Genomic DNA, 27,415 nt, shown 5'->3' on the forward strand with positions numbered 1-27,415 from the left:
ATTGAGTGTCATGTTCCCAAGATTCACCTCTGAGCTTGACTTTGAGACCAAGGTCACCAAACTTCTTCCCTAAAAGGGATTCAGAGTTTTCATTTCAGATTTTTAATAAATGCACCTATGCCATCAATTTGAAAATCAATTGGACTTCCATCTGGAGTCATCCTGTTACAAGATTTTCAGAAAACCTGACCTCTGACCTTGACGACGAGGTCGCCCGCAGTTGTTAGTAGACGCACTTATGGTATCAATTTCAAAATCCTACGTCACCTCGTTTTCAAGTTATCACACTATGACCTGTTATGTTTTTTTCCTATAACTCTCTAAAGGAGCCAGTTAAGCTCTTTTCCCCATTTTCCAGTCCTTTTGCCAAAATAAGCCAAGCTGATCCGCTTCTGGCTATAGCTACATATTTATTAAACAGACATGACAGGGGCATTGTTATTCTCAAGTAATGGCATAAATCAAATGAGGCATGTTTTTAATGTGGTCCGACAAAGGAACCGGCGACTGCTACCATTACCATAAAATTTACTGCTACGAATAACTGATTGGCTGTCACATAAAAATGAATTTTTCATATGCTACAGTACCCTGAATATGCAGCTTTGATAATAAAACTTCCTTTGGCAACAAACAATAATTCAAGAAGCACAAAGAACATTTTAAAGGCCATCAGCAGTTTACAAAACAACGTAGTCAGTATTTACAAAAAAAATCAAAGAAATCGATGTTTTCGTTACCTTCTCGGACATAAAAATTATACAATAAACTAACTATTACTGAAGCAACAACAAAAGCTCTGCTCCCAATTAAGCTAAAATGTTTTTTGAGTGAATTCAGTTCACATAGACATCAATGTTATGTACATTTTAAAACACAAGAACATTATTTTCTTCCTAGACTCCCAAAAGCCTCAAAACACTGTTTGCTTGAAAATAAAATGTTTCAACACTTTTAAAGTTGCATAAAAACGGTGACACCAATAAATTATAAAAATAGTGTACTACTGAAAAATCGTTTCATACATCAACACTGTGCATAACAATAGAAGAAGTCAGCTTTTGCCAGGTTTGCAGAGGGTATTGCTTCACAGTATGTGGACATCACTGATTGGTCTTGCCAGACAAAAGTTTACTTCTGAAGTGAAAGTCAAAATCGGGTCTACACAGTAAGAAAAACACTATACAAATGTAAGTAGAGCATCCCTTAAAATAAGGAATATATGTAACAAGACCAATGCCAGGAAGCTAAATGGAGAGCTACAACCACCACCGCCTGGCTTTCATATAATGAACATCACTAGTGACAACAACGCAGCAATAGCTAGTCTGGAAAGAGACTTTGAGTTAAAAATACTGAGAGCTGTGATGCCACCAAGAGGTTTTAGACTCATGGCATACTTGTTTGTTATGTCCAACCTGTTTTTGAGCCACCGTTTGGTGAATCAGAATAACAAAAGAAATGTGGAACCGGGGTTTTCGGGAAGTAAAAAGCAGCAACGGCAGTGAGTGACCAAAAAATGCACGACAAAGAAGTGACGCAAAGAACAGTTTGGTGTTGAGCCAGTGTGTCCAGCGATGTTATCTGAGATCTTTGGTGGCTTTGGGGACTTTGAGAACTTTGTAAATGTCATTGGAAAAGACTGTGGTAAAGTGGGGTCGAGAGTTCCTGGAAATATGGGTGCAGAGGGGGGTTTTACCAACATTTTGGGGGTCCTCAATATCCCAGATCTCTGGCATGCTGCACCCAGGTCTGATGGAGAGGAAGAATGAGAAAGATAAACAAGAATTAAATAAGATAAAAGGCAATGTTAAAGGTTTCAGGGATACCATTTTGCTGACCCACATCCACCCATCTACATTAAAGGGACGGCTGTGGAGCGTGTGAGCAGCTTCAAGTTCCTGGGAGTCCACATCTCCGAGGATCTCATCTGGACGACCAACTGCTCCAAGCTGGACAAGAAGGCTCACCAGCGCCTCTTCTTCCTGAGGACTCGGAGGAAGAACCACCTGTCCTCAGACATCCTGGTGAACCTCTATCGCTGCACCATCGAGAGCATCCTGACCACCTGTATAACAGTCTGGTACGGGAACTGCTCTGCTTTGGGCCGGAAGGCGTTGCAGAGGGTCGTGAAAACTGCCCAGCGCATCACCGGAGCACCATAAATGACATCTACAGGAAGCGGTGTCTGAAAAGGGCTGGGAAAATCATCAAAGACTCCAGTCACTCAGCACATGGACTCTTCACCCTACTGCCCTCTGGGAGGTGCTACAGCCTCCGGACTAAGACCACCAGGTACCGGAACAGCTTCTTCCCCACAGCTGTCAGACTCCTGAACTCACATTAAACTCACGGACTGAACATACACACACCCACAACCACCTACACACACACACACAATGGACAAAAACAAACAAATGGACAACTGTACCCTCATACACACAATAATAACATGGACTGAACCAACACTCACAACCACTAGCACTTTATACAGCCTCTGTAGAAATTATCCACATATTTCACTTATCTTAACTGCACTACTGTATAATTCTGTATAAACAATCATTCTGTACAATACAATAATTATAGTTCTACAACTGTTTACAACTGTTTATAACTTGCATAGTTCATATTTCTGTATAGTTTCCATATTTATATCCTGTTCATAGCCTATACATACTTATAGTTATTGCATATTCATAACATACCTTCATACCGTGTACATTGTAACATACCTATAACAGACCCATTTCTGTAATATATCTATATTATTGCTAATATATATTTGAAATATATCTATATCATGGCTAAAGCACTTCTGGATGGATGCAAACTGCATTTCGTTGCCTTGTACTTGTGACATGTGCAATGACAAAGTTGAATTCGATTCCATTTTGTTTGTCTTTTTAATTAATCCCTTTTTGAAAATATTCTTCAAATTTTTATTGTGTTGTGTTAACAGTGGTCAAAACAGATTTAAAAGCAAACTTAATGGTTGCACTGTTTGCCTAAAAGGAGTAAAAGTTGTCCAGCAGGGTAGTGGTCCCCAAACTCTTTTGCGCCACGGACCGGTTTAATGTCAGACAATATTTTTACGGACTGGCCTTTAAGGTATCGCGGATAAATACAACAAAATAAAATGATACAACCAACACAAAAACTGTGGCATTTTGTAAATATAATAATAAACACAAATTGACTGTTTAATCGTGCAACTTCATTAGCAGCGTGGACTGCTGCAGTAGGGGGGTCGACTTAAGCTTGTCTACTGTGCACACGACAGTGAAAGGAGCAGCGGTGCTGTTGCAGTACCTGGTTCGCCTGGTGCACCACGAATCCTCAAGGATGAAAAACTCTACTCCCAGCTTCATGAGGTTCCTCTTAACGGTTTCTCCAGACATGCGGCTGTACATGGAGTAGACCAGCTTGGTTCTCTCTCTGTGAGAATCAACAATGTTATAAAGTGTGATAAAGCAGTGGGATGAGAACAAAAAGGTAATAAAGGACCTGTATTTTTGATGTGGGGAAAAATTGACCCAACATTTTTGCTTCCAGAATTAAGTTAATGAAGTGAAAAGTAGCACAATCATCATTTGAAGAATAGCTATAAAAGATTTAAAATGACCAATTTAATGCTAGATTGGAGATTGAAGAAGAGCTGTAGATTCCTCTGACCTCAGCCCAGCATCTTCGTAGTGAGGGTGGTTGACAATAGGCCGACCAGTGGAAAGCTTTACGCTGGCCATGGTGGGCATCGCTCCAGCAAACACAGCATCTGCAATCAAAGCAAAAACCAAATAAAAAGAAAACAAACCAAAAGCAGAGCATCAAACAGGAAAGTTTTCATTCATTAGATTATATACAGTACTTCATAATTTATAACAATAGAATATACCGTAATTGTCGGGCTATAAGCCGCTACTTTTTGCACAAGCTTTGAACCCTGCGGCTTTTAGTCAGGTGCGGCTTTTCTATGATTGTCCGTGATTTTTGTGATATCGTAAGACGATTTGTTTTGTTTGTTCCGCTGTTGTACGGCACTACGTTGCCTGGCGGAAGGATCGGGGTTCAAGAGTGGTATGTTAGTCACATGTCCGTCCGCCAGGCAACGTAGTGCCGTACGAAGTAGCGCGAAAAACAAACTTCAAAGTAGCGCTACGCGTTCAGCGGGAGGCGTGGATGATGAGCGGCGATAAACTTGCGAAAAGCAAGTTATGCCCAACTCCACCGGTGGAATCTGACAGCGTGGAAAAGTGTGAAAACATCCACGATCACCAACGGATTTTGAAGGGCTGGACTGCTGCATGATGGAGAGGAGGACTCCGACACTGACAATGAGGATTTCTTTGGTTTTGAAAGTGACAACGAAGGAGAGAAGCGGAGAGTGGATGACGAAGCCATCCTGAGCCTGTTTGTATCCGACACTGGAGGAGAGGACTTTGGTGGTTTTAGTGCGCAGGAAGAAGAGAAAGATGGTGGTGAATGACTGACTTTTCTTCTTGTTAAAGCCGTGTCACTGCACCTGAGCCTAAAAGGTAGTCCGAATCTATTTTTCTGGTGTGCTGTAGGTTACTGTTATGTACTACATGTGCAAATATGTACCCATAACTTGTTTTTCAAAATATTAATAAAAGGGGTGTGTCTCCAAACAGCCATCTCTTTCCTGACAATTCCCTTTGTGCATATTCTCTTACATATGATAAGTCAACATTGAAACACCTGCGGCTTTTAGTCAGGTGCGGCTAATGTATGTACAAAACAGGATTTTCCCCTGATTTTAGCTTGTGCGGCTAATATTCAGGTGCGCTTTGTAGTCCGGGAAATACGGTACTTTAAAATTTTATGCTGCAATCAGGGCGAGCTGCTTATTAATCTTAATACTTGTTTAATACTATTGTTTGCTCGGTAGCGATGAAATCAGGCAAGGTCACTCACTAGGACGGGTGTTTTCCTGGATCCAGTCCAGCAGCTCCTCCTGGGGCAGGTTGCTGAACTCTCCAATGATCGCCCACTGGGCCTGCAGATTGGTCATTCCCTGTATGGCCATGATGGCCAATACAGCAAAAACCACAGTGTGCTGCTTAAACTTCTCCCCAATCCAGCCAAAGAGCTGAAGGGACAGAACATACTCATTATATTTAAGTAAAGAGGAGACTTTGTAAGTAAAACAATATTGAAAGCAGTTTTTTTGTTTTGCTTTTGTGCATCACTGAGAGACAGACCTGTCTGGAGCAGATCAATGACGCCATGATGCACATGTGTGGCGTCAGGAAGAGCTTCAGGCGCATAATGAGGATGGCCAGGACAGCAAAAGCCACCAGCTGCAGACTGTGGTACACCATCTACAGAGAAACAGGTTCACACACAGATCGAATCAAAACGGACACACAGAAAATTAAACAAATCCACAATCATCTACCAGAAACTCTTCTGTAGCCGAGTGTTTCACAAAATCTGTTTGACTCATAAAACACAACTTGACTGACATTGCTATATAAATTCATATTTCATAGTATTTTTCATTGCTGCCTTAATGACTACTTATCACAAAGTGCTTTTCACACTGATTAAAGGGCAGAGTGTATATTTGAACATAGACCTGATATTTTCTTTACTGTCAGGTTCTGCTAAAATATTTGATCAAGTTGTCAAATGATTGAAATTTAAATATATTGTAAGTAATTTAAGAAGCAAAAATTGAGCCATTGTGGCTCAAGAGGGACAGCTGGTTGTCTAGCAACCGCAGTTGTGCTGCTGGACAAGATGCTGAACCCCAGACTGCCCAAACTCATTGAATCGCACCACATGAAAGAGTGCAAGTGGCTTTCAGTAAGAAGCACTTTGACTCCTTAGAGTGGAAAAATTCTATATGTAGATACCAGTTCAAAAAGCTCAATGTTTCATCTGTGGATACAAGCCTACAGTGTGTCCACCTTTGAGGTGTAACAAATATATAGATGGTCTGTTTTTAAATGTATTGCTCAGACAAAAAAATAAATAAATGAATCACTGTAATAAAACACAGAGTCCGTTACGTTTAGAGATATCAATCAGTTCACTTAGGAAGCAGAATCTATTGTGAACCCATTTTACATCCTGAGGCGCAAATCAAAGTAAAAACAGGAGCACTGGAGAGACAACAGCAAAGCCGCCACAGAAAGAGAACGGCTTTTCAGGTGGTAACTACAGGCCATTACTGTCTCTCAGTATCTGTTACTATCCTTCTTACAGTTGGGAGCATAAAAGAGAACCTGCAGCCCAATCAGGTTGCAAAGGTAGTGTGCTATGTCTGCCAACATAGTCTCCAGAGTGTGGAGGAGATGGCCGTTACACGAGGAGAGCTAGTCAGGGCTTTGGAAGGGCATCAACCAAACAGTGGGACCGTATCAACTTTTTTGTGCTCTACATTATGACCTATATTAGGTTACGTGTGTGCATGTTTCTGACCAACGTTTGAAAAACAGACTTTATGAGGGTGGGGTGAGGTCGTGGGGTCTTTTTGTGAGATCTATGTTGATAAACCAGCATTTGCCTGATAAGACCAGAACTGGCAGGTATGCCAATGTCATTTGTGCCATTGGCATACCTGTCAAGGATGGCAAATGTTACGATGCCTGCAAAATCATCTTTGAACACAAAAATGTAACTATTAAAAAAAGTATTAACAAAACCACTATATTTTATTTGAATTTAAATTCAGTATTTAGTCTATAATGGTGTGTCTTAATGCTCGCCTTCCTGTTGCTCTCTGTTTTAAATGACAATTAGCCAACTGAGAACTCTGGATTCAACGCCACAGATGGAAAAGTCACAGATGACAGCTGTGCTGTTTACGGACATAAAGTGCAGACGCATTTCAGTAATGTTAGTGTCGCTCATTTGATGTAGGATTGGATTAAGCAATCAAATTTATTTGATCTAAATTTGTGATGCACATACTGCAAACTAAAAAAACAAACAGTGGAAGTTGTCATTAACTACAATCAGAAACAGCACTGCGATCTGCTCCTTAGCTGTGATCTCTTCAGTACATTTTAACCTGTATTTTCCTGCGCAGTGAGAAAGTGTTCCTCTCTGAGCATTTATAGACCATCAGAGCCATTATATAGGCAAGCTTTAGAAACTGAACATCTGAACATTTTACTGCCCAGAGAGAGATATTACAGAAAATGACATGAAGCAGCTGGGAGAAAGCAGACAAAAGGCAGTAGAGTGGGATTTTATAGCAGAAGGGAAAAATGCCTTTGATTTCCTGGTAATGAGAAAAGGGATCAAAATCACTCTGGGGCATAGAAACTGAGCAGACTTCACTGCACGGGAGAATATAATCATATAAAACAGGTTTAGGAAAAGGGAACACGTGGAGGTGTGGTCAAGATAATTTTTATATCTGCATATATTTAACAAAAAAAATAAATGAAGTAAGTATTTTTCTCACCTCTCCTTTTGCAGCTATTTCAGACCTGCAACACAAAACAGAAATATGTGAAGCCAGCTGCCCACTCAAAACAAAAATCAAGCCATTATTTTACTTTTAAAGGTAAGACACTGCATTATTTTAGAGCATTTTATTTTCCCAGTTAAACACAGTTTCTGTTTGATCAACAGAATGCATCAAGTCCTTGAAATCACCCTAGAGAGGAAGCCTCACCCTGCAGCTTCGTCAGCGTCCTCAGTCTTGGCCAACGTCTTCTCCCCGTGCCTCAGGCACCGGACTATATCCTGGATGGTCTGAAAAAGACAAATACTTCGAAGGATATTTCTTCTCATGTTTAAATGTTCTGCATATCATGCTTTGTCAAACTGATTCATGTGTTCTTAGCTTAGCGTGGGCAGGGTATAATGAGATTAAATCATATAAATAGGACTTCCTCAAATATTTTTCCTCTGATGTTTCCCATCTACAAATGTTAGCGTGACCAGAATCGGGGGGAAATCTTTTCATCCTTCCCTTCCTTAAAGGCTTACATATAAAAATGTATATCAGTTCCTGACAAGTCCAAATAAAACAACTGTAGTTTACTGAAACGGAAACAATAACACCTGAATTTAAAAAAGCTTCTTAGTCTACACAAGAATGGAAGGAAATCTACGTGAACTAACAAGAGCAGACAGCAGCTTTGTCTTTCAGCTGCTGTGAAGCAGAAGCTCACGGCTCAATAAGTGATTTGATCTTTATGTCTGACTGCCTGCTGTTCTGAAAGGTGAGATCGTAGCTTTCATGCTGCAGACACTTTCTGACAGTCATGCTGCATAATTTCTTCTTCACAGAAGAGTTTGAGATTTTTAAAAAAACAAAAGATTTCTTATACACATGACTGTTTGGGCTTTCTTGCTTTTTCTGCCAACATTTCCTCACCTCAAGCTTAAAAATATAAAGTATCTAAGCTCATGAGCCAGTATGTGTGATCTTCTCTGGAGTTTTTTCAGTGAAGGAACCTTTTCTCTCATATGAACCATGGTGTGGTGACGATGTTCACTTGTACCTTTAGTGTCAGTCTGACACCATGATATTTATATAGCCATAAACTGCATATTAATGCTGCTTTCATAAGATTTCTGCAAAATCATCCAGCCTTCCAGATATTCAACAGCTGAATGTGAGAATGTGGACTTATGAAGTCAAATGCTAGCTGTTTGAGCAATTTCGATGGTTCAATATGCAGGAATGTACTGTAAACTGTAGCATAGGCGATACAAGAACAAAAAGAGCGGTGACTAAGACAGATCTTGCTAATTTTCATCCATTTTCCCACAGACCAAGAGAAACCCATAACTGTTCTGAGCAAGGCTTCCCAATACACCTCACCTGATACCGTCTGCTGCTTTCAAAACAAATGTTTATCCTTTTCATAGGGATGGTTTTATGCCTACAAGAGGACTTACCCTGCCAGCAATGAGAGCAACCACCAGCACATTGATGGGCAGCAGCAACGTTTTAAGGTAACGCACAGGAGTCTGAGGCAGAGAAGAAGACAATTCAATTCAACTCAGTTTTATTTTTATAGAGCCAAATCACAACAACAGCCGCCTCAAGACCCTTTATATTGTTAGGTATATCCTACAATAATACTTTCAGAGACAGAGGACAACTATCACATCTGAGCATTGTAGTATATCTAAGCTGAAATAATTTCAAGGAGGAGGCTGGCAAGTGAGAGACTAATGCACAGCAAATTACTACTAAAATACAAACATGGTTATAAAAATAAATAACAGTTTGGGAAATTCTTAATTGAGCACTGCAATAATTAACTGCAAATGCTTAAAGGCCAAAATATTATGAATCATGATATGTTGCAATTCTATATATAATAAACAGATTACAATAAAAATGCAAAGTGCTAATTAAAGAAAGTGAATCTTAAAGCATTAAGAAAGTATATGACTGCACTGATTACAGCTGCTTCACTGCATTTTGCTTGAGCCAGCCTGTTCCAAAAGCATGCACCGTTTCCTCTGCAGTGCTGAGAAACCACACACAAAACCAGGCGACTGTCTAGCCCATAACTCAGCCCAAAATGAGCTGCCAGGTTTTGCTGTCAGATTTTGTTTCTTGTCAAATTCAGAGCACAGTTCTGGTTTCTTCCACACTCAGCCCTGCTGTAAGACAATCCAGCAGCTCTGATACAAAGGAGCAGGCCTTTAACAGCATTTCTGACATCTTCACAGCACTGACATTTTAAAAAGTGAGACCTGGCAAGATTTTCCTCAAAAAACTGCCTGAGACTAGGATTTTATCAGGGAAGGCTTCAGCTCAGAATCACAGTGATCACTCGTCATCCTTTAGTGGCAGGGAGACAAATTTTTAGCTCTGACAAAGGAACAGAATTTACCTCCAACTCCATGAAGTCAAATTCAGCAGCACATGTATACATCAGAGTGTGAAAGTCCTTGTAGCTCGTGAACTTAGACTTGATTAATCCACTGATGTGAGCCTAGAAAACATACATTTTTGAATAAAACTTTAATCCACCCTGTGAAAAAATTATTCTTAAATTTTGCATATTTAATTCCGTTCTTAATAATTCAATTTGACATTTTCTGATAGTGAATATCAAACATGGCTCAAGTGCTCCATATGGCTAGTCCATTTACATTTATATTAACTGAGCTACTATATCAGCCCACTTATGAGGTCATTTTTGGTTCATCTACTTAATATCTACACAATGACCTAAAAATGTTCATTTCCATTATTAATGTTGAGTCAAGAAAAAGGGTTTGATTTTACAGACGGGGAGTTAGAGTTACTTACATCATCAGAGGCACCCAAGACTGTGGATAGCAGGAATTTAAGCAGAACTGTTGAGCCGACCCAAGCCAGGCCCTGCATGACCTGTACAGAAAAAAAAACCCCACATCGACATTGGTGGATTGACATGTTCAAATACATACATAAGATTCAGACAGGCGATGTATGGTGGTGAAGAAGAAAGCAGTCAAACCATGAGGCTGACTGGACAACTACATAAACAAAAGCATGCTTACTCTTTGAGATGTTAGCTTCAAATATTTTAGCACAGCAGGGATACCCGACTGTCTGAGAACACTCTATTCTGTTAGATCAACATTATGTGATCTCTCTCTCTCTCTACACACTTGTTTTTGGGATATTCATGCAACCATTTTCTCGTTTTATTTTTTCTTCTCAAAAGTGTGTGAATGTTGTAAGAATGACACAATTACTGTAAAGTGGAAACATGTAGTTGTGCAGTAAAGCATAGATAATAAAACTCTTTAGTACCCAGATGACAATGCCTTGTCTGAAGACTTGAGCAAATCGCTCCCTCATTGCAATGATTACCTAAAAAATAAAACAACAAATCTTAAGTGAAAAGCAAGTGGAATAACTCCACTCCAAAGGAAAAAAATTCAATGCAGTTACTGTTACACATGTGTTACAACTGTGTACTCTTACAAATATGCTGAAATTTAAATCCACCTGCATCACTGATCGGAGTAAACAGGACTGACTTGAATCAATCAATGATTAAACATTCGTAATACAGGAGCCTCCAACTCACCCAGATTGACACTAGTGAAGAGGCGTAGAAGGATGTAAGGAGCATGGAGTTACCAAACATCAGGACAAAGCAGACGCCGAGTGTGATCTGCATAAAGAGGACAAAGAGAAAGCATCATTCCTCACATGAACGTGGTATTCAAACCACTGAGGGCCGTTTAGTGCAGCCCCGTCCTATTTGGTGCAGCATGATGTGCATGACCCGTGTGTGCAATTAAACAATGCTGAACATCCGAGCTTGGCAGGTAGTGCTGAAGTTTAGCCAGTATTTCTAATGCTGCCATAAAAACACTTAGTCCCATGTTTACTGCCAACAGCAAAAAACGTTTCTGTAGCAGGAAGATCGTCAGGGATACAGCGTATTAATAGTCTGCATGCCACTGTTGATGTTGGCGTTTGTATGTTTTTCTTTTTTTAAAAACCAACACTTTTATTATGTAAACATGCATTAATGTATTAAAACATAAATATACTGCCACAACTAAAATACAATCCTATTCAATGACCTGTTTATAATGTTGACAGTGATGACAAACCAGCGGCTTCAGCAGCTGCTGTAATTATTATGAAAAAATGTTGTAGATACTTATTAGAAAAATTATACCGATTATGAAGCCGCTGCAATGCTTTACAGATTGTAAAAAGACTTTGGCATTTTATATATAAAAAGGTTTATTTTTCTGCTTCTGTGATGAGTCTAAACTCAGAGTATTGGAAACGTAAACGGTACTGCCAGATGAACCTCGGTGGTGACAGTCAAAATGTTACCAGTTATTCAGGCACTGAACAGATATTTTTACTGAAACATCATTATTATTATCGTCATATTGATGAATGTTTGCTCTAGAAAATGTCAAAGTGCTTTTCGACTGATCAAAATTGCTTTGATTGCTTAGTACCGTACATAGATTCAGGTTCTCATAATGCTAATCAACACTGAAAATTTAGAGCTTTTCCTTTTCTCTCTCTTACAGTACTCAGTCTCTGCCTTTGTGTTAGCTCAATGAAGAATGAGAGCGGTTCATTGCTCACATACTGAGCTGACTTCTTGCTTAAGAGCAAGACCCCAGATTGCAAAGCCATCCTGTGTATAAGGTTTTCCGCTCAGTGGCTTTTTGAGGGGGGAAAAAAGTCAATTAAGCATCTGGGAAGATTTTTACTTTGCAAAGTCACTAAAATGGCAACAAAAACGTGGGATGAAGCATGATGGATGCTGTAGGAGAGAGAAATGTCTTACATATTTCCACATAAAAAAGCAGCTTAAAAACCTAGAAACCAAATGATATCCGAATAATCAAATGCTGAAGTGCTGCCATTCAGACAGGAAGTATTTCTGGTATTTTTATAACAGTAGCTCACATATTTTGAGGCTTTGTATGCAATTAGAAACATCCTATTGGCATATGAGTGAACACATGTGTACGCTCTGTAACTAATGACAGTTTTCAGGCTCATTAACACGAGCTGGAGGTCACAGAGGACATCGACTCCTGGTTGTGTCTATTCTTTTCTTGAACACACACACACACACAGTCATCACTCCCAAACTCTCTAAATTATGCAGAGCCATATGCCTTCCTCTGACACAAATCTCCAGCATCTTACCACAAAGGCCCTTCTCCTTATCAGTGGCGCACACAGGCCCTGGCTAACAGCTTGGCATGCTGAGAGGATTAAGGGTAAAGAATGTGGAAAAGAGGGACAAGCGTCCAAAATACTACACCCACAAAGAAAAATATCTTTACACGTTTCCAAACAAATACAGATATCCTTTTGTCCTTGGTGGTGTGAAATAACTTGCCCACACAACCCTCGTCTTTTAGGCACTCATGTATGCACAGTGGTATCCTTAAAGCTTTTTCAAGGACAAAGTCTCTGCTGACTTTGTCCAACCAGCTCATGTGAATTTCTCCCGGCCGAGGAGCTGAGGGAGATAAGGAGAACTGAGCGAGAGCAGGTTACAGCTCAGAGGACAGGAGCAGTGAAAACTTTCACTTATGCCCAACACCTGATTCAGAGAAAGTCTACCTTGTACATCTTGGTAAATTGCTACGAATACATTTCAACTTTATGCAAATACACTAGTGTCGAATACGTAAAGTTTTGCCATTAGAAACAAAATAACTGCAAAAGGAAAAGTTATCTACTGTACCATATGAGTGACGAGGATGGACTGCATCTTAGCAGCAGCGAGGTAGCCCAGAATGTACGAAGCAAACAGAGAAGCCACCTGGAAAACAAAGCGTAGTTTACCTTAACAATTCACTCCACAAAGCTCATTAATGCATCACATACAAAAAAGTCCAAAACAACAATAACATTCCCATGATTATCTTTACATTAAAAGTTGCTAATGTCAAAACTGGATTTGAGCCTTTAGGGGAAATTTACATTCCTTCCTTCCAACAGTAATTTGTAGTATTGTATATTAATCAAGAAAGAACAGGGAAAATGGGGTGCAATAAAACAAACAAACAAACTGTAAAATCTGCACTTTACATGTAACAACTCATTTTTTAAAGCTTTTATGGCATTGCATTACATAATGTATCTTGTGAAGCACTCTAACATAATATTTTTGTTGTGCATTTCCAGAACTTAAACCCAAAGCCTGAATACATCACGGCATTTGAAAGATTACAGTTAAAATAAAGTGACTCTCTAAATACACATAGCAGTTGTTATAAATGTAACCCGAATACCACTTGGATCCTTTACTGCATTCCTCTTCCCTTTATTTCCTGTTGTCTTGTCAGTGTATTTATCACATAAAAACCCTACTTTATATTTAGCATCCATCCATCCAGCTTTCATGCGGTCTGCTCCTATTTGGACATGCTCAAACACCTCACCTAGGAGGCATTTTAGTCATTTACTTGAACCGTCTGAAGTGGCTCCTTTCAACGTGGAAGAGTAGCAACTCTACTCTGAGCTCTAGGTAAATGACACTCTTCAGCTCCAGCTTGTTTCGGCAATCTCATTCTTTCATTCAGTCCCCACAGCTAGAGGCCACAGGATGGTAGGAACGTAGGTCAACTGGAAAATCGACATCTTCGCTTTCCGTCTCGGCTCATTCGTCATCATGACAGACTGGAACAGGATCCACATTTCTGCACACACTGCACCACTCAATCTGGCAATCTCCTGCTTCAGTCTTCCCTCATTTATAAATAAGACCGCAAGATACTAGAACTTTGATTTAGACCAGCAACTCATTCCCCACCTGGAGTGGGCAAGCTACTCTTTTCTAGCTGAGAACGCCTTAGATTAGGAGGTGCTCATTCACATCCCCACTGCAAACCACTCCAGCACAAACTAAAGGGTGCTGCTGAATAAAGAACTACATCATCTGCTCAAAGCAGAGGTAAGACCACCAGCACTCACTGGGAACAAGTCTGAGTTACTGCTGATAATGTAAAACAAAACTAACTACAGTTATAGTGAGCGCTTTAACAAAAAACAAACAAGCGAACAAAAAGAAACAAAAAAAAAAAACCCCTGATACTTCAAAGGACCCAGCCCACAGGACACCATGATGGGACGCTGTCCAGTACCTGTTCTTGTGATGGGAATTCACACTCAAATGTAATCAGTTGGAAGGTTTTCTAAATTGGCCAATACAATTACTGATCATAATCAAATTCTGTTTGACCATTGTAATTGCTCAAGGGGGTTACTGTAGGCCTTGTAGAAAATTAACTGTGTGACTGCAAATTTTAAAACAAAACAAACCAAAAAATAGTAAAACCCAACAACTGACATCAAACTCCCTCTGTACTGATGAGTAAGCAGTGCTTGTGGGTGTATTTGGCCTTGAATTGCATTATGCATGCAGTGGCTGAGGTGAATGGGTTCAATTAGCAGCTTATAAATGTGAAACAAAGAAATAATATCTGTGAAACAACACGTCCCGCGTTAAAGTCCCTGCACAAAAGCAGCAGAGCCCTGAGGGGGCAGCAGCAGCAGCAGCGTGGGCTAAACTGTTACTAAGCACATATGCTTGCTGCAGTGACCTGTTTGTTCTGAAGTTATTCGACTCTTCTGTCTGCCAGCCCACACACCTTAATTTACTACTTCTTTATACTAACCTAAATGTGTCAATCAGTTAGAAAAATTTCAATTTAAGAATGTTTTTTGAATTTTATATGATTTGAATCTCCTGAGTTTATCCCTTTTCTTTCAGTCTTTCTGATTTTTTTTTTTATTTCTTTGCTATGTTGCCCAGCGTCTGATTTTTTGCACCTGCGCTGCCAGTCCTCTGTTCTCTCCAAGTCTCTATTTTCTCTTTAATCTCTGTGCTCCCTTTCCCTTCCCCTCCACATTCTCTCACAATGTTTATCTTGCCCTGTTTACCTGGGTGAGCAGCACAAACTGGGCAAACTGCCAAGGCAGCATAAAGCACAAATTGGAGATGCCCAGAGCGACCATAGCTGTCCGGCTCGGGTTCCGTGTCCTGGGGAGGGAAGAGACACAGATGGAGGGAAAAGGTGGTGAGAGCAAGGGTGTGGCAGAGATAAGATGAGATGTATTAAAATGCTTGAGAAAACACAGATGTACAAACATTCACTCTCACATTAATGGTAATACAGAAACCTGATTATGGACAAAGTTACGCTAAAAAGAAAATAAAACAGAAGTACTTCTCAATTTACTGTTAACTGTGACACTAAGAGAAGTCACAGTATCAAAACAGTTTTCACACAACTTGAGCTGCCAACCACCAGCTGGGTGTTAAAATGAAAAGAAAAAACAGATGCTTCCCCATCTTTCTTTATATTTTTGAAACCGTTCAAGTGCTTGGATATAATTAGGCATGCAGAGTATATACCCAACTAATGCACCATATAATATCTGAGCCGTGTAGGTGTAGGTATTATGAACTGATTACATGAACATGTGTTCAGACATCTACTTGGTGATCGTTTTATCTGGATATTATGCTTAGCTGCTTATTGTCATATAATCTGATCAGACAATCACGTGACGGCAGTGATGATTTGGGAAGTGGAGGTATTTCAGTGATGTTTGAGTATTGCTGAGACTGTTGATTTTCTGGAATTTGCATAACATCAGTCTTTACAGTTCACCCAGAATAATGAAAAACACAAACAAAAAAAACCCCCATCCAGCAGCAGCTTAGCAGGCAGAGATTCATAGCTGATAAGAGGTCAGAGTAGACAGAACGGCTAACTGTGCTGAGCAGAAAAGCGGCTCAGAATTAGCCAACTATCCTTTAGGTAGTTGTGCTTCGATTGCACAAAACCATGCCTGGGTCAACAGAAATCTGAGGCTGTAGCGAACACAAGATCAATCGAACTGGAAATTTTAAGGCTAAAAATAAAAAACTGCAGCTAGTCTAATGATTCTCCACTCTGCCAAAGCTTGAGACAGTATCCAAAGGTCCAGGCTTTTGGTGGTGTGATAGCATTGGGAATGTTTTCTGGAACACTCTGAGCTTTAATTCCAATCACCATTTGAACGCCACAGAGCCGGAATATTGTTACAGACCATGTACATCCATTCATAGCTACAACTTATCATCTTCAAACAGAGCAGTGAACTGTGTCAAAAATAGGGCTGTTCGATATAACGATATATATCGGATGACGATATAAAAACATCTATCGTTTCATTTCACGCTATCGTTTGTTTCGTGGTGTTGCAAAATAAACTGTTTACGGCAATATTGTTTCACTGTTTTGATGGTAACTGTAGTGGCTATATTCATTTCTTGAAGTTCTCTCTTTCTCTTATATTTAATATAACCACACTACAGACGGACAAGCACGTTTTTATGCGTTGTCGTTAGCAACAACGACGGTAAAACTATCGCGTGTCCGCTTGTTTATTTTCCACATAAACCTTTCACAATAAAGCTCAAGATCCTGTTGAGACTTTTCAAAATAAACTGAATCACGTGAAAGAGTATGCAGAGTGTTTACGGATGAGAAAAGAGCCGTCAGGTGCTAAAAATAAACCTTAGACTCAAACGTTAGAACAAGCTTTTCCCCGCAGCACGCCGTTTCATGCATCGGTTAAAACACTCGACTCCAGGTACACGACGCCCAGCTGGAAGCACTTCACGCAAGTCGAGCTGCCCGAGATTCACAGAATTTACAGAAAATGTAAAATTTTTGTGATTTATATCGTTATTGGGACGATAGATGTCTTATATCGGGATATGAGATTTTGGTCATATCGCACAGCCCTAGTCAAAAAAGTCTCCAAGTATGGATTCCATAAACATGATACTGAGATCAGATTTTGTTGACCTCCCCAGACACCAACTCTGAAACCAGTAAAGCCCTTTTGGGATGTGGTCATTCAGCAAACAGATTTTGTGATTCAATTATGTCAACATGGAGCAGAATCACAAAAGATGTTTCCACCATCATTTGGAGTTCATTAAGCAAAACAAGGTCCCACACCAGTATTAACATGACAGTTATTCATGATGTGCTTGGGTGTGTTATGATGCCTTTGAACATTCTGAAACACTTTACCAAATTACAACAATATGAATTTAGCAGAGCAGTGGAGACGCTGAGTGAGTTTACCGTAGGATGTATGTGAGAAGAAGCATCTGCAGGACCAGGAAAGGGTAGGCAAAACTCTCCCTCAGAGGCGGAGTCCACATCACTCGAGTGCTCTGATAAAATACACGTGGACAAGAAAAGAATCAAATTTGCTCAAACTCTATTTCACATAGCTCTGATTTTCTTTGAGAGGAAAAAAAACAAAACAGAGATACATTTTACTCCTCTGCAGCTTATAAATAAATCTCAGTTAATCCTATATTGACACAGACTGTATAGTAACACACAGCTTGTGTAGAGATTACAGACACTTAATGTAAGACATCTGGTACCGGTCTATTGGCAGGATTTCTTAAATGCAAAAACACTGTGTGAGGAGGTTTGCATGTTCTTAATCTATGCTGTAGCAGGAGAACACATTTATTGATGAATTCTAGGTCACCTCACCAGAATAAAATAAAGCAGGTGAAAGTTTAAGCCGGTGACTGCATTTAGCTGTAGTTAATCAACTTTAGGCTGATGTGTGACTGTTTCTTTGTGACTGTACTTCATGCTTTTCAGTCCTCAAATAAAGTGATTGCCTACAATCAAGTTTAGATAAATGGATCACATCTAACTTTCTGAATGTCTACTTTGTCTACCAAACTTCAAAGTAAAAATATTACAAATGAAAGACTCACAATTAAACAGAAAAAACTGAAATAAAATTAAAAGAAATAAAAATAACACCATGTAAAATGCTGAATATAGAATAAGGAGCTCTTGTATTCCAACAAATGATTTATTAATTTGATTCCTTACTCCATTTTAGTGTGAAAACAGGAACAGTAGACTAATAAGGTACAAACTGCACAGTTGCAGCTTTTATCTGTGCACGGATCCAGCGAGCAGTCTGCTTAGGTCCTGCTGTTGAGCTTGATTGAGACTTCTGCAGGAAATCTACATCGTAACCAGAAACTCCTTTTATCCCTATGCTGCAACCTTCCACACCACTCAAGTTGTTGTGGTGTGCGTCCACACGACGTGTAGTTACATTTATCGAGAGGTGAACGTCAGGTCATGCAGAAGGTTACAGCGTAAAGTTAAAATTAGTTTCAGATAATAGAGCAAGTGACGATTTAGATTTCCTGCATAAGCATAATTCACAGGTTAGTGAGCCTGTCTCTAAAGGCTAATAAACACCCACACCTCTATTTTAATGCAGTCAACACTGACCTCGGAGCGACTACCCAGCCAGACTGCCATTTTACTACTTCCTCCGAAAAAGTGGAAATTACAGATGCTGCTGTCACAAGCCGCCATAGCACTCGGGGAAAGGACAGAAATGTGTTCGAGTGTGCGCTTGACTGAAATTTGTTCTGGAGGAAACTTGAGAGAAGAAGATAGGCGGAGGGATTCAGCTTTGAGTGCGAGCCAAAAACAACTCTAAGCTCCTTTGAGGGCTGAAACGAGTCCCTATTAACCATCCTTCTCTTTTTCTGAGGGTTTTTTTTTTTCATTTTGAGTTTTACAGATTTCAGAAGCTTACACTTCCCAAAGCTCCAACATTTGAATATCCTGATAAAGATATTAAAGGAACTGCACTTACCTCACCGTGATTGAAGAAAAAACACAATGTGGTAATAACGCCACCCAGTCGACTGCCACTAATGAGGAAAAATGAAAATGAGGTGGGATTAAAAGAAGAGCAGAAAGCAGCAGACTGATTCAGAGAAGTTATCTTCTTTCCGATAGTTCAAATCTATAAATCTGACCAAGACAGCAGACAAATGGTCTACGCCTGACAGCTTATTGGGATGGACCATTTAAAAATCATCCTCTCCTCACTAGTGTCCATGTGAGCGAGTCAGGAGAGAGTGCTGGGCTGGAGAGGTTACCTGAGGTAGGAGCCGTACATGAAGAAGATGCTCATCATCATGCCGTTCAGCAGGAACACACAGGCCACATAGAAATACGCTGGGTCACCCATTCCTGGCAACAGAGTCAGGTAGAAATGCAGTTTTTATCCAGGTTAAATGCTACCAATAGAGTTCTCTGACATATAATTCAGCTTTGATAACATGATAACTGATTATTTTTCCATTGACCAGCTAATTTCCTACATTTCACAAAGACTTATTAGAAAGTAGTAACTTGAGGACATCGTTTGGACATTGGAAATTGCTGATATAATGTTTTACAAATGTAAATGATCAAGAGCTGTACGTCAATATTCAACTACTGGTATATTTGCACGTCGCATAGGATTTGAAACAAACCCATCATCTCTGTCTGCAGTTACTTTCACTTCAGTTCACCTTACTGTTGCTAATTACCTATTTTGTCATGTAGAATAGCACTTCATGCTCCTTTAGCAAGATTTTCCTTGTGTTAAAAAGTGCAACTGGAAAATGTATGAATAATACTGCTAAGCTCTGCCATCCTACTATTCTCTCTCTGAGCAGGAGCACCACCCACATGGAGGCTGAGCAGCATGTGAGAAACATTTGCTTTAACATTTTTTCTATTAGTAATGACTTTGTACATTTATCCATCCATCCTCTTCCATGTCACCGGGGGACTGCAGCCTATGCCAATTAAAGCAAATCCATTATGCACTTTTTTTGCTTGTAGGACTGCCTTCTATCCTTCTCCATCGAACAGGTGATAATTATGCTTTAGTTAACATCACTGATGCAAACATAGAAACTTTGTTGCAAGATTTAACAACTTATTACAGTGAAATATTGATGGGAGACATACCTCCTGTGAGTTTGTGGACTGTGTGAAACATTATTGATTTTAAGTTTCTCTGACTGACTAGCACAGCCAATATGTTTGAACTTATGATTTTAACTTCACCTTTGATTTTGTCAGACCACTTTGCAGTCATCTCACACACCCCTTGAAAATGACTGCAATCACGAAAAGAATGTAAATCTCTGATTACAGGAGTAATCTGAAAACACACCCCCACACACCCCTACGTGTTTAATGATCTGAAAGTCACATTTGCAGGCATTTTGTGTGCAAACTGGGTCACTGCAGATTGAATAAGTTAGGTCATGCAAAAATAACCCATGAAACAGGTAGGATTTCTGTGCTCCGCTTCTGCAATGAAGACACCACAGACTAATCACTTCCTGCAGACTCTGTGTTGCAAAAATTTTCAGTTCTGCTACTTAAAAAATTATAGTAAAAAAAATCCATATGTAATCGTATGTGTGAGATAAATATATGCTACTCAGGTCTTTTATATGTCCTCTCTGTGTCTGCATGGGTTCCTCCCGTAGTAAAGGATCATGAATATTAGGTTAAATGATAATTCTAACTTGACTGTAGGTATGAATCAGAGTATGAATGGTTGTCTGTCGGTCTCTAATTTAGCCCTGTGATAGACCCGGGACCTGTCCAGAGTTTATGCCACCTCATTCCCAGTGTTGGCTGGAATAGCCTCCAACACCTCCATGACCCCGAACTGGATAAGCAGTTAAGCAAACCGATGGGTGACAAAAATAACAGTTTTTATACAGCATCTGAAATGTCATATCTGAATGACACCAAAGTTGAAGCATAACAACAGGAAGTACATTAAACAACATGTCACGATCAGCCCTATCAAAAATAAATAAATAAATAAAAATGTGGGGTTAAAAAAAAAACCCAAACAAAAACCATCAAACTGGAATAATACATTATTACTGCACATCCCACTGCAGGTTCCACAAGTCATTCTCTAAATTCTGATGGTGAGATTAAAGTTTGAAACTTTAGTGACAGCAAATAGGTTTTGTTCACTTCACTGCTCAGTTAAATGACATCTCGCTGCTATATTCTTGGCACGATCTCCTCTCAATGATTCCAGCATAATAAGAAGGTACACAGAACAGACCTACACGGCAACAATGACTAAGAGATTGAAGATGCATTGACATCGCTAAGAGCTGCATCGCATCATCTCCGTGATGTGATGGTAAATCACTGGACAAACAGAAAACGGATCTAGCTCCAAAACCGCTTGTTCCGTTCTACTGTGTAATTTTAAACCACACAAAAATAACATACTGGCTGACAGTTACAGGAAATGCAATGCAGCTTGCATCAGGTTTATGTAAACACTGTGAAAACAGCCTGTGTACATCAGCCGTAGGGTGCCACATTCACTAATGAGACCGACAGAAACATGGAGACTGCAGCTTCACAAAGGAACGCTGACAGCAGCTTTTGCTTGTTTTCGCTTAGCAGACTTAATTTCCAGGAAATGTTACTGTGAGCCAACTTTAAAAAAAAAAAAAAAAAAAAAAAAAAGATGTGGAAAAGGTTAAAAACATTTTTCCCCCTCAAGGCTAGAAGAAAAAAAATCAATGAGTATATTTCTCTTCTTTCGCATTAAATGTTATTCAGTAACTGTTAGTTTTGCAGAGGATGCCTGGATGCCTTAAGCTTAACTACTACTTCTTCTTTTTTTTTTTTTAAACCACGGGCCTAAAAATTATCTCTTAGCCGACTGCCGGACTGTTAAATGAGGTCAAGAATTACTTACCAAACTTCTCAAATCTGCGATATTTATACTTCTCTGCATCTTAAGTGACAGCTAAACCGTTTATTCAAGCAAAGGGGCTACAACTGTCACCAAGTAGGATGAAATACGGGAACGGATTAGATTTGACCCGTGTGTGTGTGTGTGTGTGTGTCTAAATGCACACAACTGAGCACGTTTCTAGTTAAGACTTACATGCCATGGCAACAGTGTTTACCTTCACAGCTGTCCACAGGAGTGAGTCCCTCTCCTCTGTTGATGGACCAGCACATTTTTGTGGGAATCCCAAAGTAACCCATTACACCTGTGTACATCCGGTACCAGCTGGCCAGGACCACCTGGGGAGAACAGACAGGATGTAAAAATCCTGTTTAAACATCAAATTTTAAATTACTTGTTTTATCCCTTTTATTTCTGAGGAGTAGACACTAGCATGATTTGGATTCTGGTCTATGAGTTTGCAAAAAGGGATCATAAATAAATAAAGACTAATGTGATACATATATACATATATTATTTTATTTTTTTTAAGTCATCTATCCATCAATCCATTCGCTTCCGCTTCTCCTTTTCAGGGTCGCGGGGGGGCACTGGAGCCTATTCCAGCTGTCATAGGGCGAGAGGCGGGGTACACCCTGGACAGGTCGCCAGTCTGTAGCAGGGCCAACACACAGGGACAGACAACCATTCGCGCTCACATTCACTCACACATTCACACTTAATGGCAATTTGGATTATCCAATTAACCTATCCCCACAAGCTGCATGTCTTTGGACAGTGGGAGGAAGCCGGAGTACCCGGAGGGAACCCACACAAACATGGGGAGAACACGCAAACTCCACATAGAAAGACCCCGGCCTGATGTTGGAATTGAACTCAGGACCTTCTTGCTGTGCGGCAACAGTGCTAACCACCGTGCCACCGTGCTGCCTTTAAAGTCATCTAACTGTAATAAAAAATAAATAAAATAAAATAAAAAATAAATAAATAAAAAAAAAACACACACACAAAAGAATCAATGTTAAGCTGTGCAATCTATAACAACCTAATTCAACTTTCAATTTGGCTTCTCAGAAAATTACAAAAAGACAATGGAGATAAAACGCTGCTGTTTCACAGTCTGTTCTGCAACAATTCTCTACGTTGGCTTTCCAGCACATCTCTTTCCTTTATTTTGTTCCATCAGAGTAGCCTGATTACTCACTCACTCATCTTCAGTGAGCATATTTCTTAACCATCATGTAAAGAAAGAATTAAACAAATCTGGTTTCTCCATCCAGCAAGATTCATTGTTAGGAAAGCGCATTAATCTGGCATGTATACCACTTCTAACTGCACTTATTGCTATTTGCTACATGACAAAGGACTGCAGACTGCAGGGAGAAAAAAGTAGAGGGGATGCATGAAAGGAGAAAATGCATGGAGCAAAATTCAACATAAGCAATCATCTAAAAGACTAAAAAAGTTTAATCACCAAACATCTATTTGCTAAATTCATAAACTGTTGTTATGTAATTCTCCAATTACTTGCATTACCCGATTTGGCTCATTAAATGCATCCAGATTCTTGTACTGCCAACACTTCAAACAATATAATACTAATGAAGTGGGTTTTTTTTGTTTTGTTTTTTATCTCAAAGCTTAAAAACATCTTCACGATAAAATTACCTCACCCTTCAAACCTTTTATTCCTTCTGTAAAAGAGTTTTGTTTGTACTAAGGGATTCACTGTATACATCCCACGAGAATGAAGATTTGATCTTCTTCTGAAAATATTTCAAAGTTATGAATAATTTTAGTCTGAGAGCAACAAATGAAATATGTGCACGGTAATTTGCCAAAAATCAATATTACCTCTGGATAGAGGTTGAATCTCTTCAGTGTGTTAATAACCAGCGGATGCTCTGTCAGCCGATCGTTCATGACCATGTGAAGGCCGTCCAGGAAAGAAGGAGCCTCAATAATTGTCTTGTAGTAGGAATAGTACAGACCCTGGTATCAAAAAGGACATTACATACAGAAGATTACAGAAAGAAAAAGGCAGCAGACGGATACTAAATATAACTCCAGCACTACAACTCCGACAGAAGAAACTGGAATGAGTTACACGGGCTCAGCAGATGGCCATGGCTCGCAGCCCATTTGGTAGCACGCAGCAGGGGGAAGGCAAGACAAGTATTCTGTTTTCATCTGACAAAGTTTTCACCTTGAGCGTCAGTTAAACATCAGCAGCTTTTACACAGAGTGATGGTGATCTAAAAAGCAGCAGTGCTTATAGACACAAATGTTAATTTTGCTTGTGTGCAGCTCTTCATCGAGTGTTCGACGTGGAAAGTGACAGATGAGTAACAACTGTAAAGTCCAACATGGTAAGTATTACTGATTTGATTTTCTCTGAATGGACAGTCATAGTGAAACTAGCTTAACTACAGTCATCAGTCAACAGTAAGTCTTCTTCTAAATATTTATTCTCTCCCCCTTTCACTTCAGCTGACGTCTGTGCAATGGTTATTGTTGACCAACTCTGGCTGGTGTGCTCAAGGGTCAAAGTTCACTTTAACCAACTTTTCATTGGAAATCAGTTTGCATGTCAAATAGAAGCACTGTTTTTGGGAAATTATTACAACATCATCATCTTAACTATGCAGGAATGTTTTGTGATGAGCTTGCCTCGCATTTCTTTATTAACCAGGCTGATCTCATTTTGATGGCCTTTTTAAAAAAAATGCAAACTGCTGTCATATTTTGTTTTACAGAAGGCTAACGTGACAGTGCTTATATGCTCACTGGGGCAGCAGCAAATATTTATTGCCAATAACAATCTACTCATTAAGTTTTAATGACTTCAGCAATGATGAGGTCTATAAAATGTGATGAAAATGTTAAAAAAAAAAGTGCATGTTGTGAAAGCCAAAGAGTTGTCTCTGCCTGATTCGTGTGACTAACTTCAACACATTTAAATTTTAAGCACAACTACTAAACCCCCCCCCCCCAAAAAAAAAAAACATTCCCTTACAAATGATGCATACACTTCTTATGTTGGAAATCCTATTTTAATGCAATACCATCAAGGCAACATCTAATCTGTCTCAATGTCATTTGGTAGCATGACAAAATAAAATATATCATGACATAGTTAGAAAGAATTAGAGGCATAACGTCTCTGAGAAAGTTGTTGGCCCACATCCTACCACAACAGCTCAAACGTGAAGGTTTTTTTAATGAAGATGGTGGAGACCACTTTCTAACACGTGGGTGTAAAATCCACCACATATGTTCATATGGGCTGGTATCTGTTATTAACACAAATCTATAATTCACATCCTCTCATAGCTGAACACAAATCATGGAGCCCTCATGCCTGATGGATGCACTGTCCTCTTGGAAGAGGAGACCACAAAATCATCATCCTGTTTCAGTTACTTCCTTTAGGGTTCACCCTATCCTTATCATCCTCCAACCAACCCTCTACATTCCCTCCTTTGATACATCCATGAATTATCTCTGTGCCATTCTTCCTTTCCTCCTTCCTGGCAGCTCCATATTTAACATCCTTTCTCCAGTATATCCACCATCCCTCCTCAGCACATGTCGAAATCTCAACCAAAACAAAGTTAACAAAGTTAAATATATAAAAATAATCACTCACAATGGCTCTTTATTGATTTTCAGTGACCATGTAATCAAATCAGACAAGTCAGCTAAAAAAAAGAAAAAGAAAAAAGAAAAAGAGAAAGCCACCACAATATCTATCTAAGTACAGCAGAACCACCAAGCCCTCTTAGTGTAGGTCTGATGAGGTCTGTTTTTGTTTGGACATCATTTACGTGTATCTTCAGCTACAAGGACAATAAACTGCTCTGCAACAGGTGTAGTGCATGGCTGAAATATAGCCAAATACATTAACATCATGGGATTGAATTTGGGGTTATTGAAAGACCCAAAATAGTTTTCCAATCTGCTCAAACAGCCCCCCCCGTTAAATGAGCAAACGCAAGGAACAATTGCTGCTATTTTGATGGTAAAGGGAATCCATGCTAAATATGAATATGATTTAGACCTTGATCATCTTGTTTTGTAGCAAAGGATTTCACACTTTTTACTGTCTTATGTCAAAATAAAGGTAGACGATGGTAAACAACGGCCATACAAAAACTGTGCCCTTCAAGATTCATGATGACAATATTTATCAAAGATTTGTGCATCCTGCTGTTGCCTTACAAAAAAGAAAAACAAATTACCATTTCTGTTCGAAAAGCCATTTCCTTCTCCAGGTTAGACAGGTGTGAAAAGTGCCTGTCATTCTCAAAGAGCTGTGTGAGATGATACCTAATTGCAGGGGGAGAAATATGTGTGAAGTAAGAGCAAGTAAACGCAACAGTAGTTAGTGAACTTGGTAAAGCCGATAAAAGCGCAGCTTACCAGTGCAGATATCCAGTCAGAGCAGCTGTGAACAGAAAGAATTAACTTTAACTACTGCAGAAAAAAAAGCTACTTCATCACTGAGAAAGGAGGCTAGATTTGCAAAGCCACAACCCGCTGGAGAGAGGAGAGATGACTTTGAGTGATACGGGGGTTATAACTATTGTGCATTTAGAGGAGAACACCAAGCTTGAAGTTTGCCAGAAAACCTGTTAACACGTGTGGAGCTGATGTGGCATATAGGCGGAAGAAATACGGGACACTTTCATTTGATTTTAACGGACAGCAACAGCAGGTAACTACCGCTAGAGAGGTACCGTTAGGGTGAGCTAACGTTAGCCAAGTGATCGGCAGCGGAGATAACTTAATTTAGCGGAGCTGCTAATGCTGCTAGTGTTAGCACTCGTTAGCTTGTGGTTCTGCAAGAAGCTAACGAGCTAGTGGTTCTGAACTTACCGAGGAGAAGAGTGATTCCCAGCTTGGCGGCTGCAGACGGAGTTAGCCCCAGCTTGTGTCTGATGCCCGAAAGCCCGTTTGAATGCGTGCTGTTGAAAACCTTGCCCTCCCTGCCTGGCCGCCTAACGTTACTTTTGCCAGGTGGCGAAACAAGCGGGCTCCTGTCGCGGTCAGTCTGGGTCGCCGGACTCTTCCCGGTTTGCTTTTTGGTTTTAGCCACCATGATTTCCAAAAAGAGACGAGTTAAACCGAGCGGACAGCCGCTGAAGAACCCAAGGGGTGTGAGCTGCGCAGCCCCAACAGACGCTCGTATCTGGTCCTCGAATCTGCCCCTTTACTACCTGAGTGATGCTTTGACTGGTTCCTGCCTGAAATCTTGTGAAACTGTGCCCCCTGGTGGCTGTTGGGCACCACTGCAATGAGTTTGGGATCGTAACCATGGCAACACCAACCGCG

The 27,415-nt window shown here is 39.9% G+C and overlaps 1 protein-coding gene and 1 long non-coding RNA gene across 4 annotated transcripts; one reads left to right on the top strand and one right to left on the bottom strand.

Annotated features, from left to right (window-relative positions):
• Positions 1-1,197: 1,197 nt before the first annotated feature.
• Positions 1,198-27,339, bottom strand: dpy19l1l (dpy-19-like 1, like (H. sapiens)). 3 transcript variants are annotated; one of them, XM_026185707.2, is made up of 22 exons: positions 26,960-27,339; positions 26,504-26,528; positions 26,323-26,410; positions 23,936-24,073; positions 22,299-22,419; positions 19,440-19,533; positions 19,151-19,208; positions 17,584-17,675; positions 15,380-15,479; positions 13,179-13,256; positions 11,028-11,114; positions 10,748-10,807; positions 10,259-10,339; positions 9,837-9,938; positions 8,887-8,958; positions 7,652-7,731; positions 7,439-7,463; positions 5,223-5,342; positions 4,936-5,110; positions 3,676-3,775; positions 3,313-3,438; positions 1,198-1,752 (listed from the first exon to the last, which is right to left on the bottom strand). In XM_026185707.2, exons 1-22 carry the CDS (start codon positions 27,180-27,182, stop codon positions 1,581-1,583), a joined length of 2,217 nt encoding a protein of 738 aa, XP_026041492.1. In that variant the 5' UTR covers positions 27,183-27,339; the 3' UTR covers positions 1,198-1,580. The 3 variants fall into 3 exon arrangements, with proteins under 3 accessions (XP_026041492.1, XP_080164263.1, XP_080164262.1); XM_080308136.1 differs by lacking the exon at positions 1,198-1,752 and adding an exon at positions 2,188-2,382; XM_080308137.1 differs by lacking the exons at positions 26,323-26,410; positions 26,504-26,528 and having other exon boundaries at positions 1,440-1,752; positions 26,960-27,082.
• Positions 24,068-24,996, top strand: LOC145431862 (uncharacterized). The gene is made up of 3 exons (XR_013912170.1): positions 24,068-24,247; positions 24,389-24,450; positions 24,572-24,996. It is a non-coding gene; the product is annotated as an uncharacterized LOC145431862 (long non-coding RNA).
• Positions 27,340-27,415: the final 76 nt, after the last annotated feature.

The sequence above is a fragment of the Astatotilapia calliptera genome, chromosome 11, assembly GCF_964374335.1.
Source record: "Astatotilapia calliptera chromosome 11, fAstCal68.1, whole genome shotgun sequence".
Taxonomy (NCBI): Eukaryota; Metazoa; Chordata; class Actinopteri; order Cichliformes; family Cichlidae; genus Astatotilapia; species Astatotilapia calliptera.